The 14889-nt window shown below is 33.6% G+C and overlaps 1 protein-coding gene across 1 annotated transcript; it reads right to left on the bottom strand.

Annotated features, from left to right (window-relative positions):
• Positions 1-2114: 2114 nt before the first annotated feature.
• On the bottom strand, positions 2115-3275 carry LOC131857825 (F-box/kelch-repeat protein At5g15710-like). The gene has a single exon (XM_059210560.1). The coding sequence runs from the start codon at positions 3273-3275 to the stop codon at positions 2115-2117; it is 1161 nt and encodes a 386-aa protein (XP_059066543.1).
• Between the last annotated feature and the right edge of the window lie 11614 nt (positions 3276-14889).

Below are 14889 nucleotides of genomic sequence, written 5' to 3' on the forward strand. Positions count from 1 at the left end.
CCACACTAATAATATGAATGTTAGCGACAAGTTACCCATTTTGAAATTAGTTGTATATGTTGGAGAAGCCAAGATCATGGTGTCACATCCAAATAAATACTAATAGGGTATAAACTATAAATGAGTCAAATAATAATCAACACATCACTTAAACAACATAGCTAGATGAAGAATATAATGCAACACTCACTTATACACACAAATGGATGTGATATGAGAAGGTGAGAACTAACTATGTCTAACCATGTATGCAATGAACACATGTGAAAATTTTTGGGACAAAATGCAAGGTATGTGTAGCACACTAAGCCATGTGTGAGACCCTATGTAGGGTGATGCAAAAAGTTGCAAACCTCCCCATAAGTTAAAGATAAAATATATGCAACCTTTAATGTGATTAGATAAAAAACTCTCTAACCTCATGCATGCACATGTGATGAGTCAAAACAAGTTTCTAACCTTAAATGTGAACACAACCTTTAATTTTAAGGCTAAGTTAGACTAAGACACTAAGTCTAACTTAAGCCTAGGTGAGGGTTAGAAACACAATACACTCTAACAACCCCCCTTAAGTTATATTTAGGGAGTAATAATGTGAAAAAATAAATGTGGGTCACAGGGAAAAATATTGATAAGGTACCCATGTAAAATGAAAGTCTCTCATAAGTGGAGTAAAAGAGAAAATAGTATGGGAAAAATTCTCTTCTTCAATATGAGTACAAAGAAATATAATGATGTATGTATAAAGATGGAGATATCAGTATTCCCTAATAATAACTTCCTTCACCCCAAGCATATGTCTCAACTCTAGAAAGAAAGGAGATGCCAAAGGTTTAGTGAATATGTCTAGATTCTGCTCTTAAGTAGTGCAATACTCATAGGAAAGAATATCATTATGGACGAGAGATCATGTCCCATTATTTCTACTTGATTAAAAAATTAAAAAAATTATGATTTTTGTATTTAATTAGTTAATTTTTATTTGTGTCTGAATGAATAAAATAAAATAGAAAATGATCTATTTAATTTATAAGTGATTATATTATATTTTAAAATTGTTGTATTGTTAATATGAGAAATCGATGGTGATTTAGATTATCTATATGTGATGATTATGATTTTTTAGGGTTGACCTATTAACGCGTGAATGATTTTAAGTGGATACAAGATTAGTTGAAGACATGAGCATAGTTGAGGAGAGGGGTCCTATGCATTTGGGTAAACAATGTCCATAATGGGAACCAGAAAACACTACCTTGATCATGAGTTCATGCATATCAATGATATAATGAATGTTTCTATTTAATTGTCATGCATACATATGTTCATTGATGCATTTGAGTAAATAATTAGAAAAGAAAAAAGTTGTGTACCTTGTATTTACTTCATGCATAATAGGTACATGTGGGAATGCTATGAAAATGTACTTGTCATCTTTGATTTTAATGAAATGATACATGCTCAAAATGAATAGTACAATAACAAGTGTGTTATGTTCTTACTTTTATTAAAGATTGCACATAGAAACTTATAAGTCCACTTATAAACACATGATTTAAGATTGTCATATGAATACAAATATATGACTACATATGTCTATATATATATATAGATATGCATTAAGATAGATGAATACCTATGATGGTATAGGTATGCCTATAGATGATCTTACAAATAGCCACCACGATTATTTTTCTATGCCTCATAAAAACTTGAAGGCGAAATTATTATAAAAGTTAATCTGCACATATATTGTGTAGTCATAAACACTTAAAACCAAAATATTTCATTTGATACTTAATACTACAACATAGAGAATTACATCTGAATGTTTAAACTGAAATCATGAAATGTGCAAGTTGTGAAGTATTTAACCGAAATCATGAAATGTGCAAGTTGTGAAACATTAAATAGATGAATAAAAGTCATTTAGAACATAGCCACCCTATTTGTTAAGATTGAAACAACACAAGATAAAAACTTCACTCTTTTAAAAATGAATATGTGAATATATGAAATAGTTTTATTCTCAGTCTCATAACTAATCACTCTCAAACAAGGAAGATTGAAAAAACAACCAGTAAACATTTTTTTGGCCATGATCTCATAATCCATCATTCCCTGAATATAGGTAAAAATTCCGGGAAAATCAGTTTGGGGTCAAATGACAGCATTTGAGTACACTTTTTCCGTCCGCTTTCACGAAGAAATTGCCAAAATCGCTGCTTTAAATTATATGCAACGATCTCGTCACTATATGGTTCTCGAATGCGAAGGCACAAGAAATCCCCCACTGTAATGCACTCCTCGATCCGCTTATCTCCACGAAAAACTTGAGGGAGGGAGTGTGCAGACATCCTTACCAATTCTTTCCACTTCCAAAGCAAGTTATCTTCAAACAACTCCCAAATAACCATACGAAGCGGCTCTATCTCATCCTCATATTCGTTCCTTAAAACTACTAGAAGAACAGACGATCCATACGCAACAATACTTTTAAATAATGCTCGCTCTCTCTTATTCTCATCCTCAACAAGTTGGCAGGGCAACGGAGCCATTTTCACAGGTTTGGTACAACCAACTTCAATACTCAAACCATCAATTATTGCATCACTGCTTGTCCTCCAGAAAAGAAAGCCCTTGCACTCCACAATTTCCTCAGTGCAAAAGTCTAAATTCACTGGAAACTCATGTTTAATCCTCCATGCATCTTGACAATAATGGTATATTCGTAAGAATTTTTTATAGGTTCTACCTATCGTCAATACTAAATATGGTTTCACACTTCTCCCCTGTACAATATACATATCTTTTCTAGCCTCCTTTATTTCTGTTTGTGAATAAATTCTCATAAGCGGATTGCAAAGGTATAGTTTTGGGTTTTCTTCGTACCATCCTGCATTGTGGATAGTTGGGCTTTCCAAAAAACCCAACAATCCCAGTGCTGTACTCAATAGCATATCGACTCTAAAACCATTTCGCGGAAGAGTTGGAAGGAAGGAGAGAGAGATGCCCCTCCATTTTTTGGTTGAAAAACAGTAAGACCTACAATAATCTTTACTGAATATGAGAAGCCATGGATTCTGCTCGGGCAACGAAGACAGAAATTTGGGCGAGGACAAAATCTCATTCCATTGTTTGCAAACTAGGCGAATCTGGAATATTGATATTAATGGAAGTTTCTTAAATATTTGTTCCTTTAGATAGTCATCCATGTCAGACATACCACGCTTCTCTCCATCTCCTGCAACTGCAGAAATAAGTTTTCCCTCCATTCTTTTCTTCCTCTTCCCGGATTGTATGATTCTTTGAACACTGGATTATACTAAATCGTTTTTATAGGGTTTTGGCATGGAGACCATTCGTTAACCGGCCTCTGGTCTGCAGTTGAAACGACTGGGCTTAAACGGTAGATTTTAAGCATTAATTTAATTATGCTGATAGGCGTTACTCTGGCAATGTTAAAAGAAAAGTCTGATCTAAACGTATTCCCTTTTTTGAAAGATTTAATATTTAATATTTTATTTCTACTCCATACATTTTAAATATGGCAGATTTGTATATATTTTTAATAAAATATATGAAAATTGATTCTTATTGTTAAGAGGTTTCTGTTACAGATTGAAGTAATAATTTAAACTATAAAATCATTAAAATTAAATTTATCTTGCATTGAATTTTTATTCAATTTTCCTCACATTTTCTTCTATAACATGGAGATGTTATTTTACTAGGATTATATATAGTCTCCCTATATCAATTGTTAGCCCATTTGGGAAAAACAAAAATAGTAGATGGGGTAAGTGGTAAAGATGGTGATGGTGGTGGATCAATATGAGCAAGATATGGATCAGTCTAGGATCATTATCAATTTAACATCCTTGAGAACCAATTGTATATCTAAATTGAGTGAAATTAAGTAGATAGTGATATAGAAGATGGAGGGTCTCTATGGGTGAAGGACTTATTAAACTTGACAATGAGCTCCTAAAGTGTATCTCTTGAGTAGATGGGTCAAAGAAACTATAAGTCTTCATTTCCTCGTAAATAAACCCAAATTTGTGATTTTCTTACTCTTCTACTCCACTATCTTATGAAAACCATTTGGTATGAATGCCAAAGTATTACTAGCAAATGCCCTAGAGAAGGAAGCACTAGACTTGGTTTTGGAGCAAGCCTTCTAAGGAGTAATGTCGCAGACTACCTTTAGGGGAGTCCTATTATATATGAATTTGGCATAATTGATTTAATTACCCCAAAATGATGAATCCACAAACCTAGAATGAAGAATACAATTTTCCCCCTTTATTTATATGAAGTTGTTGAATAAAAGAATATGATTGGGTCTTGATAGTTTGAAATTCACTACCCTTATACTTAATAAAGTACACCCAAGTTTCCCCTTCGTTCGAACCCCTTTTTTTACACTTCTCAGAAACTTTCTACAAATTTTTGCAGATTTTTGGTCTTCAAACCTCTGGTTGAAGGCTCAAATGGAACGATATTGACAACCCCAAATGTATTATGGTATTCCTTGAAGCAAGCTTTCCAATGACTATAATTTTACTACATATTGAGTTTATTATGAACTTATTTTTTTAATTTTACAAAACATAGGTTTTTCACAGAACATGATTTTCTCTATTCAATGCATTGGGAAAATAGGTAAGTAATTCAAGAAAATTCTGAAAAATATATATGTCCGAGGTATTGATGTCTTCTTCCGAACAAAAAAGAAAAAACATTTGAATTTTGATATATATAGAACACGTTATGTGTTCAAACGTACACCTATGCCTAAAATATAATTCGTCAGACTTCAAAACTTAATAAAATGAAAAATATTCAACATATCACTATCAGACCAACTGCAAGCCCTGGATATTGATGTTACAAATTAAAATTCGAAAGAATTGAGTTTTTATCATTTATAGAAAAAAAGTTATGCATTTCAGGAGGCACGTCACTCTTAAAAATGTAGTTTGTTGTAAAAAACTACTTTTCGAGGCAGATGGATTTTTTTTTTTTTAATCTTTAAAAAAAATTGAAAAATAAACCAATAACAAAATTCTACAAATCACTAATTTACATCATCTTCAAATTATTAATAGTTTAAAAGTTATAGTTGTCCGAAGTTGAAGATTATTTAAAAAATGTTCATCTCACTGTAAAAAGTGGCAAAAAAGTGGGAACCATTGTTGTGAGTTCACCCACTGAGACAAATAGTCAATGAACATAAGTACATACTTGGCTCCCAAAAAATAAATTGGAAATGACATGATATAACTATGAATCAATAGAATCATAGAGATGGTGTGGTAAGCTAGACCCTTAGGAAAGGGATCCTGATTCTTTTTTCTAAGGATACAAACTTGAAAAATTCCATCTATGCAAGATACCTAAAGGTGTCCAAGTACCATCTATTATATATTTAGTTTTCTAAGATACCTATAGCTTAGGTGACCCAACCTCTCATGCCATAATTGACTCAAAGAGGGGCAAGTGCAAGGTAATGAGTCACAAATTTGCGGAAGTCCGTGCGTTGGAAAATGCACTCTTATAAACGGGGGCCCGTTTATGCTTTGGGCTCCCGAGCCGAAAGGTAACAAGGGCCCGAAGCAAAAATAAATGGGGGCCCGCTTTTAAACAAAACGGGGGCCCGTTTCTAAAAAATAGGCCCTCGTTTCTAAATCACATTTTTCTTTTTTTTTCCACAAGCCGCCCTTGTTTGAAAATGGGCGCCCGTTTTGTGGAAGTTGATTCCACGACCCACCACTTGGCTCGGGATAGGCCTGGGATGGCCACACCTGAGACATGGACCTGCAAATTCAAATCTCCATGAATGAAAGCACAAATATGAACTTCTGAAATAGTTTACGTGCCTCTAATTAGAGAATTTTTATACGAAATTAAAACCCATTTCAGGTTATACTATCTAGATTCTAAATATGTAAATTTATTTAAAAATTGATTATTTAACTATTTTTCATTTAATTTATACTAAATCGAGTCCATAAATTTGAAATATTAACTAATTTTGTTAATTTAATAACTTTTTTATTTTAAAGAATTTTGGAAAAAAAATTATATGTCATCAATCTACACAAAATTCTTTTGTATTTAAAAAAAATAAAAATAAAAAAATGTTAAGTTTACATCAAATTATGTGGGTTGTACGCGTCAAATTTTTAAAAAGATAATTACGGCCATTAAAAAATTAATTAAAAAAAATATATTAGAAAACAAAATACAAAAAAATATGCCCATCAATCTTCAGTGTGTTACAAACCATTTCCCAAAATGGTTTGAGAAAATAATTTTAATTGTGTCAAAAAGTGTGGGTCGTACACATGCATGGTATGGTTTTGAAACAAGAATTTTTAAAACATAGTTTTCAGAACTCCATTCAAAAAGTTATTTTTTATTATGTGGGTATTAAAATAAATTACATATTTGGAAAGGACACTCAGAGGGCTATCTTTTATATTACTGACTTTTTTCAAGATTCAATCTCTAAGTATTTCAAAATTTAAGCTCAAATGAGACAAAATCTGAAAATCAAGGAAAACACTTCCACTTTTTGGCCAAAAAGTGGACTCATCTTCTTGCACTGACCCAGAGTCTACATGGCTGATGTGAGCAGATCCTAAAGTTCTTGAATAACTACATCATCTGATGTAAACTTAGCTATCTTCCCTTCTCTAGTATAACAAATATGGTAAATGGAGATAAGATTGTAGAAAATTTTGGATACAAAATAAATCCGTTATACAACCATCTATCAACTAAATAATGTTGAAACTTAAAATAGGTATCTATGAAGAATTTCCAATTGAAATAGATGATGTAGGATAATGTGTTACAAGATTCTCTAGATGATCATGTAGCATGAAAATATGGTGAGATGCTCCAAAGTAAAAAAAAAATCAAACTAAATTGGAGGAACTCAAACCTCTAAGCTATGAGTGCTTGACCCTTAGAAGATGTGGGTAGTGTGAGATGGTGCTACTTCATTGCCTATTCTAAAGCCTCAATCCTTTGACAATAGTGTAAATCATCATGTTTTTCTTTCTCACAATAGCTACAAGGCCCTTTTCCATTCCTCTCGTGTCTATTTGATGTGAATTTTTCTTTCATATCAAACTTATCGTATGTCTTGAAGTTACTCTCATTTGTCGGTGTAGGTTCTATATTAGATTGAAATTACTTCTTTCCTTTATCCTTACATTGTTCTATAAGTTCCTAACTTGTAGAGGGAACAACATCTATTAAATGAAACTCAAATTATTTTCTAGTGAGTCTATCATAAAATTTTTCTAAATTAGACATCTAAAAATTTACTTCCATAGGTTTTTGTAGAGGAAAAGAAGAAAGAGGCAAACATTTGGTATGGGACTCTTAGCTTAGAGAAATTTAGGAGCATAAATTCTTTTTTGGTTTTAGACTTGCCACATCCATGCAAAAGAGATGAAAGGGATGTGAAATTCACCAAGTAATCCCCAATTGAGGGAAGAGAGTTAGAAGACAGGGATGTGAGTCCAACCTCTATCTGTAGTGTCCTAAAATTATAAATACGGTTCTTCTATCCTAGATATCATTAGGGGTATTATAATCAGATATGTGAAACAATGAATTATCTAAAACATGTAGATTAATAATTCTCATAGCTTCATATAGTGTGTTCATGTAAACAAAATCCTCATAGGCCCTCGTGAATTCTAGTTGTTCAGATTGTAACATAGTCCATTTCCCTAGATTGATGTAAATGTTTTACCATAGGCCACCATGAAAAAATTTGTGTGGGGTCAACTTAGCAATGCTAGGATACATGATAGAAAAACACAAAGGATGCACTTGATCTATGGCTTGCAACCCCCAATTTGGATTAAGTATAATAACCCCCTAAATTTAAGCACTTTATAATTTAGAGTGTTTAAATAGTATAAATAAGTATGATGTGTGGGAAATGTTAAAATATTAGATTTTGAAAATATGGTACACAAATTTTTTTCATTAAGGTGTATCAACCTTTCAAAGTCATAACATGAATTAATTATTTAATTTTTTAATAACATTATGCATTTTTTATTTTTTATATCCTAAGAGTTAAGTTTTTGCATATCACTTTGTGAGACCCAACAAAGAGATGCATTCTCAAATGTAATGTGGAGAGTACTAAATAGTAATGCTTTTCATATGGGTTCTCAATCTAGGCAAAAGTTATTATAATTCCTTTAGAAAAGTGGCTAGGTGACATGTGGTGTGTTAGTGCAGAGTTAACTCTTGGTGGGATATGGAAACTGATAAGTCAAAAATTTTAGGTAAAGAAGAGTTAATGTGCAACATTATATATCTATGATGAGTTCATTTTAATAGGTAGCCTTATGCATTTTGGATGCCCAAATGAGGATTTGGCACATTTCTATGATTTGGAAACTTGTCATGAACATGGAAAGTTGTTGTTTTGCAAACCACTTGTCTATATAGTTGTGGGAGATGATTTTGGAAACTGTGGGGACCTACCTCTCATGTATTGGGCTTTATAAATATGTTGGTGCATTAGTTATTTTGTATGAGACATGTTGATTATTTATGAGACATCATTATGCTATCAAAATCACTCTAGAAATATTTGTTTTTGTACGTAAACTTGAAAGAGCATAGACTTTGAATATTGTATTATAATCCTTATCACTAAAAGTAGAATTTATGTATTCTTTGGTGTGTGCATTTTTTATTAAAAGGGTTTTCCCACATAAATATATATATTAAATTCTTTTATGTGTTTATGCACTTCAAAATATTTTTCAATTATGTATCTAATATATGATTATTATTGGTTTGTAAGAAAATTTTGCATTTACTATCCTATAAGATTTTGTATTAAGAAGTTTTTTTTTACTCTAGTTTCCTTTTTGTTGGTATTAGAGTGTAGCTAGCTTAGCTATCCTTGTTTGATTATAGGATGTTTTATGCAAAACTTGTTTAAGTGGGAGTTTTACAAAGAAAGGTTTCATAACCTTGTTGCAAGTTTGAGATGGTAGGCACATCTAGTAGAATAGAGATGGAGATTTATAATGGTGGTAATTTTAATTTGTAAGAACTCAAAATTGAGGATAGGCTCGTATATAGAGATATATGGGTTGTAATATCTAGAACAAAAACTCAAATAATAACTCAGCATGTTGTGATAGAATGGATCAAAAATAAAAATGTATGATAAGACACTATTTGGATAACTCTATGGTTCTGAAAGTTCTTGAAGAGATGATTGTATCTAAGATTTAGAAGAACCTTGGTGATATTTATGAGGGTAAATACATGATAAATAAGTTTTTCTAAGAAAAAAATTATATTCTATGAAGATGGAGGAAGGAGGATCTATTGTGTACCATATGAATTTATTCAATATGTTGGTTCGCCAATTTAGATTTGTTGGTATAATAATTGATGAGAAAGAAAAATGCATGCTTATCTTATGTTCTTTGGAAAAATCATGGGATCACCTTGTGATGGCCATTGGAAGTACAACAACCACTTTCAAGATGGAGGGTGTGGTTTCTTTATTGTTATCTTTAGATATGTGAAGGAAATCTTCTAAGATGATGGTGTAGTCATGGCAAGAGAGTCCTCAAAGAGACCAGTCTGGACCGTGCAGCAAGAGTTACATGGAAGAAACGACTCAATGTGATGGAGGAAATGTAGAAAAAAACTATGTTATATCATGAAAATTAGTTACATACTACTAGCAACATGTGGGCTCACAAAATTCATATCATAGGCTTGAGTACAAAATATACATGTTATGCAACATTCAGGCTCAAACATGAATACGAGCCAACTCTAGCTATCCTAACCACAAGATTATTCTTCTATTTTCTAAAGATGATCTCTACATGCTCAAATACATTTATTTATATGATCAATAATGATCCGTATCGGCCCAAGATGGAACAAGTTTCGATGAACATAATGAAACGTGTAAAACAACAAGGTCGGCCTTTGCCAAAGAGATCCTTCTAGAAAGTCCATAGAATGAAGTATAGACCCAAGGGAAGGTTGGTCACATGCCAAGGAACGCTAGAAAAAATGAATTGAAGCTCCACAAGCAACGAAAGTGATCCGCAAGATCCACCAATAGCCAAATAGGTCCAAGCAGTTTCGATGTTCTAAGCCATAAAACTGTCTCAAATTTCGGAAGCAATAATCTGCCAGAAAAAAATACAAATGTCCCATAGAATTAGGATAAGGTGAATGAACATGTCCACAATCAAAATCCAGTTGCGCAAGATTTGGTGAGAAAATGCAAAGAAACACATAATGAAACGCTGAAACTGCAAATAGGAAACAAACTAAAAGAAAATGTTTTTGGTTGATGTAATATTGCTATGAATTAGGGATGCTCCTACATCAGATGGCTAAAGAGGGCCTGATTTCTCATGTTATAGCATTGCAAAAAGGCAAGAAGAGGCACAAGAAAGGTAAATCTAAGTCTCTAGGGAGAGTTAAGTCTCCTAGTAAAAATTATAAGGCAAAATGTTGGAACTATAGTAAATCTAGTCATTCTTGAAAGGAATGTATAAAGGAGAAGAAAAACAAAAATAATAAAGTCTTTGATTGTAATAACTCATCTCAAGATGATTGTGATGCCTTTTTTGTATCCTTAAAAACACATACATAGGAAGATGTGTGAGTTATTTTCTCAAGTGCTTCTTTCCACATAACCTCTCATAAAGGTTGCCTCTCAAATTAATATGATGGTGGGAAGGTGTATTTTGGTGATGATTATCACATGAAGATTGTTGATCATGGAAGGTTCAACATCCAATTCCCTAATGATAGAGTGAAGGAGATTGATTGTGTCCTACATATCCCTAGTTTGATATGGAACCTACTTTTCAAAAGAAAGCTAAGTGATGTGTGTATGTACAAGTACTTTTCTGACGTGGTGGATGCAATATGACTAGAGGTTTTGTGGTGCTTGCTAAGGGTGTTTGAATTGGCACCTTGTCTAGGCTAAATGCATGCATAATTTACTATAATAGTAATTATATGAAGTCTAATAAAATTTATTTGGATTATTCACCCTCATCATCAGATCATGCAAAGAAGAAGATTTTGATATCTACATCTAATGGTTGTGCATTTTGCATACCTAAGAGTACCAATACCTTGGAGATGAAGCTCCCACTAGAGGAAATATTTTAGTCGCACTAAAAAATATGCCATATAAGTGAAAAGGGTCTTAAAGCCCTAAAACACAAGAGATTTATTGAAGGCTTTGATGATTTTAATCTTTATTTTGACTTTTGTAAACATTGTGTTGATAGAAAACAACACTCTGGTTTTTACTCTAGTTTTTAGAATTCTTCTATGGTTTTGAACTATACTCTTCTAATTATTTTTGTCATGTTTGTTGGTGTCCACGTTCATGATGTGCAACACTACTTAATTAAACCTAGGTGACATATTTATTATTCTACTTTCGGTGGCCACTCTTACCGCTCAAACCACTCTAGCCACTTCGTGTGGATCCCATGTTGATCTGAAGATCATACCATCCTGTTATAAATACAAGATGATTTGTACATAATCTCATCTCATTTTCCATCAATGCAATTCATTGTCTGGTTAAGTTTGTTGTGTTTGTGAAGGTGCATTCACAGATCGGGCTCCTAGTTTGTTGATTAAATGTTTTTCTCTGCTTGTTAAACTAACAATTGAAATTGTAGAGGGCTCAGATAAGGGAGAACAAGTATAACTACTTCTTCAAAGGTGCTATATTTTCTTAAGAGTGCTGGGTTCCAATTTAGTCATTCAATTTTATTATATTCGATGCAGCCCCTCACAATTGGTTAGTTTTAATATATTCGATACATTTGTAATATTCATTTCCAAAAAATCGGGCGTTTAGGGTTTGTGAGAAGGCATTTAGGGTTGATTGATATTATTGTTGAAAAGCAGCACTCATGGTGGGCCCTTCCGTGGCTAACACTGGGATGTGAGCAGGGACTTTAGTGCCACATTCATGCAGTTGAAAAAAATTAGCTTAGGTTGACTTGGGCTACGGTGAGTCTTTCTCCCCGAGAATTGGGTGGTCCCTCTATGGGTTCTACTTGCCCGTTTTCACAAATTGTGTGCTCTCTTTGTGGGTTCTACTTCTCCGTTTTCACAAAAACGTTTTGTGTGCTCGCTCTCACAACCACATTCTTGTGTGCTCGCTCTCACTTCCAGATCTTTCCCCATTTCAACTTTAACACTATTTTCCCATCAAGGGGGGGATCATTTATAACCTTCACCTCTTTCCCTTCGCCTCTTTCCCTTCCAAACCCTTGCAAGGAGATGAAGTGATCTTGACCTGGTCCTTTTGTAGTGGAGGGGGGTCAACAAAATTCCCTAATGTAGACTAGAGCCTACTTGATGACAACTCATGGGAATTATCTCTAAATGTCTTCTTAGAGGCATCCATTCATGCACTACCTTTCACATATGCCTCATATTTTTCTACTAAGTAATGGTGGGTGGAGACATCCTTCCACCAAGTAGCCCTAATGCCATGCCTCTTCTTAACACCCTAAGAAGCTACATGACCTATATTGAAACATTTGCAACATTGGAATGGTAATACCCTCATAATCTATAATTTGATTCTAACAAATATTTCTGGTTCTGAGAGAGATCTCAATAGGGAAATTCTTGGATGTGTTAATATCAACCAATATGTGAGCATAAGTTGTGTGAAGATATTCTATAGAACCTTCATCAACCCACAAAATTTTTCTCAAATAATTATTGATGGCTACAAAACAAGAATCTAACCAAAATTGTAGAGGAAGGTTCGACAATCTTAACCGAATTGGAATAGCAGAAAAAAAATTCAATTGTTTCTAAGTCTTTACCTCTACATTCTATTCTACTATGGATTCTATGGGAGAAGACCATAAGATGCCTTATTTTGATACATTTTGTAATCGTTTAACTAGGGAGCAAGCCAAGTTGATTAAGATGGATGGTCATCTTAAGAGTTATGCTTTGATGAATCAATCTCCTAAGGGAAAGGATAAGTATAAGAAGAAGCTCAAGACAAATTTGTCTTTAGGTGGTGTGACTCCCTCAACACCTAAGGCAAACAATGATCAATGAACTAAACCTCCTCCTTCTCCTTCTAACTCAGTAAGGTCATCTTTTAAGTATAAGAAGAAAAAAAGAATTATTCCTTTTGTGGAAATCCTAGGCATAATGATGCACAATATTCTTTGAGGTAAGAAACAGTGGAGGAAGCTATGAGAAAGCACAACCTTGCCATGCCTAACTCTTCTTCTTTGGGAAAAGGAAAGGCGATCTCAACTATGGCTTTTTCCTTTACCAATTTTAGTTGGATTCTTGATTCTTGTGCTTCTCACCACATGGCTCACATTATGAATCTTCACGATTCTCTCTTTGATAGTCCTACTTCATTATTGTTGTTGGGATCTATTATCAAATTAAATTTTGGGGTTAGGTTTAGTTCAAATGCAAGATGGTAGCATTGTTGATGTTCTTCTCGTTCATAATATTTTACAAAATCTCCTTTCCATCTACCAAATTTGCAATCATTGTGATGGAAGGATTGTTGAGTTCTCTCCTACAGAGGTGACTATTCGAGAGATGCAAGATCCCGACAAGGTCATTTCTATAGGGACAGTTGATCATGCATCCCATTTGTATAGGTTTGATGGATTTGACTCTTCATTAGGATCATCCCTTATTACTCATGAAGATTTTGTAAGCAAGCTTTGGCACAAATGGTTTGGGCACTTGAACTATAGATATCTTTAGTAGATGAACACACAAAATTTGGTGGATGGTCTAACTCAAATCTCTTGTTTAGATGGAGTTTGTCAAGGTTGTGTCATTGGAAAACATCACAAAGACCCCTTCCCTAAGTTTATGGATACACATCCTTCAACACCCCTTGAGTTGGTGCATAGTGACCTCATGTAATTTCTCACTCCTTCATTTTTAGGGGCCAAGTATGTGCTTGCCTTTATTGATGACTTTTGTAGGAGCACATAGGTGTAATTTTTGAAGTACAAGGATGAGGTTCTTTGACATTTCATGACCTTCCTTGTATTTGTGGATAAGAAGTCAAGACATTCTCCTTCAGAACATACACATAGATAATGGGGGGGGAGTATGTCAATCAGGCATTCTAGAAAATATACCATGCTCGAGCTATTCTTCATTAGCACATAGTGCCATACACTCCTTAGTAGAATGGTGTAGCCGAGCGAAAGGATAGAACCTTACAAGAGATGACCAATTGTATGATTTAGTTCGGATCCATTGCTCTAAAATTTTGGGAAGAGGCTTTCAATTGTGCCAATTATATTTAAAATCATATGCCTCACAAGGCAGTGTAGAATATGACTCCCAACTAGGATTGGTCTCATATCAAACCCAAGGTTTCATTTTTTTGAATATTTGGTAGTGATGCATGGACATGAATTCTAGATGGTTGACGCAAAGCAATGGAGAAGAAGAGTCAAAATTTCATCTTCATTGGCTGTTGTGAGTATATGAAGGATTATTAGTAGTTTGATCTCGTCACTTGAAAGGAACATTTTGTCATGATGTTCACTAATGATTCCTTCATTTTGATGGATTCCCCATAACAAACCTCGCCCTCCCTTCTTCCTAGATCTTCTTTGGATGAGGGTTTTCTTCTAGAGGATGATGATGATGATAATGCTTGTTAATCTTAGAGGATTTGGTTAATACTGAGAGGGGGGGAGGGTGAATTAATATTAACAATAATTTCAAACTCAAAACTTGAACTTATAAAAATTCTTCAAATCAAACATAAATCAGTAATAAACTCTTTACCATTATCGGTAATCACCGATAACC

Source organism: Cryptomeria japonica, chromosome 8, assembly GCF_030272615.1.
Source record: "Cryptomeria japonica chromosome 8, Sugi_1.0, whole genome shotgun sequence".
Lineage (NCBI taxonomy): Eukaryota > Viridiplantae > Streptophyta > Pinopsida > Cupressales > Cupressaceae > Cryptomeria > Cryptomeria japonica.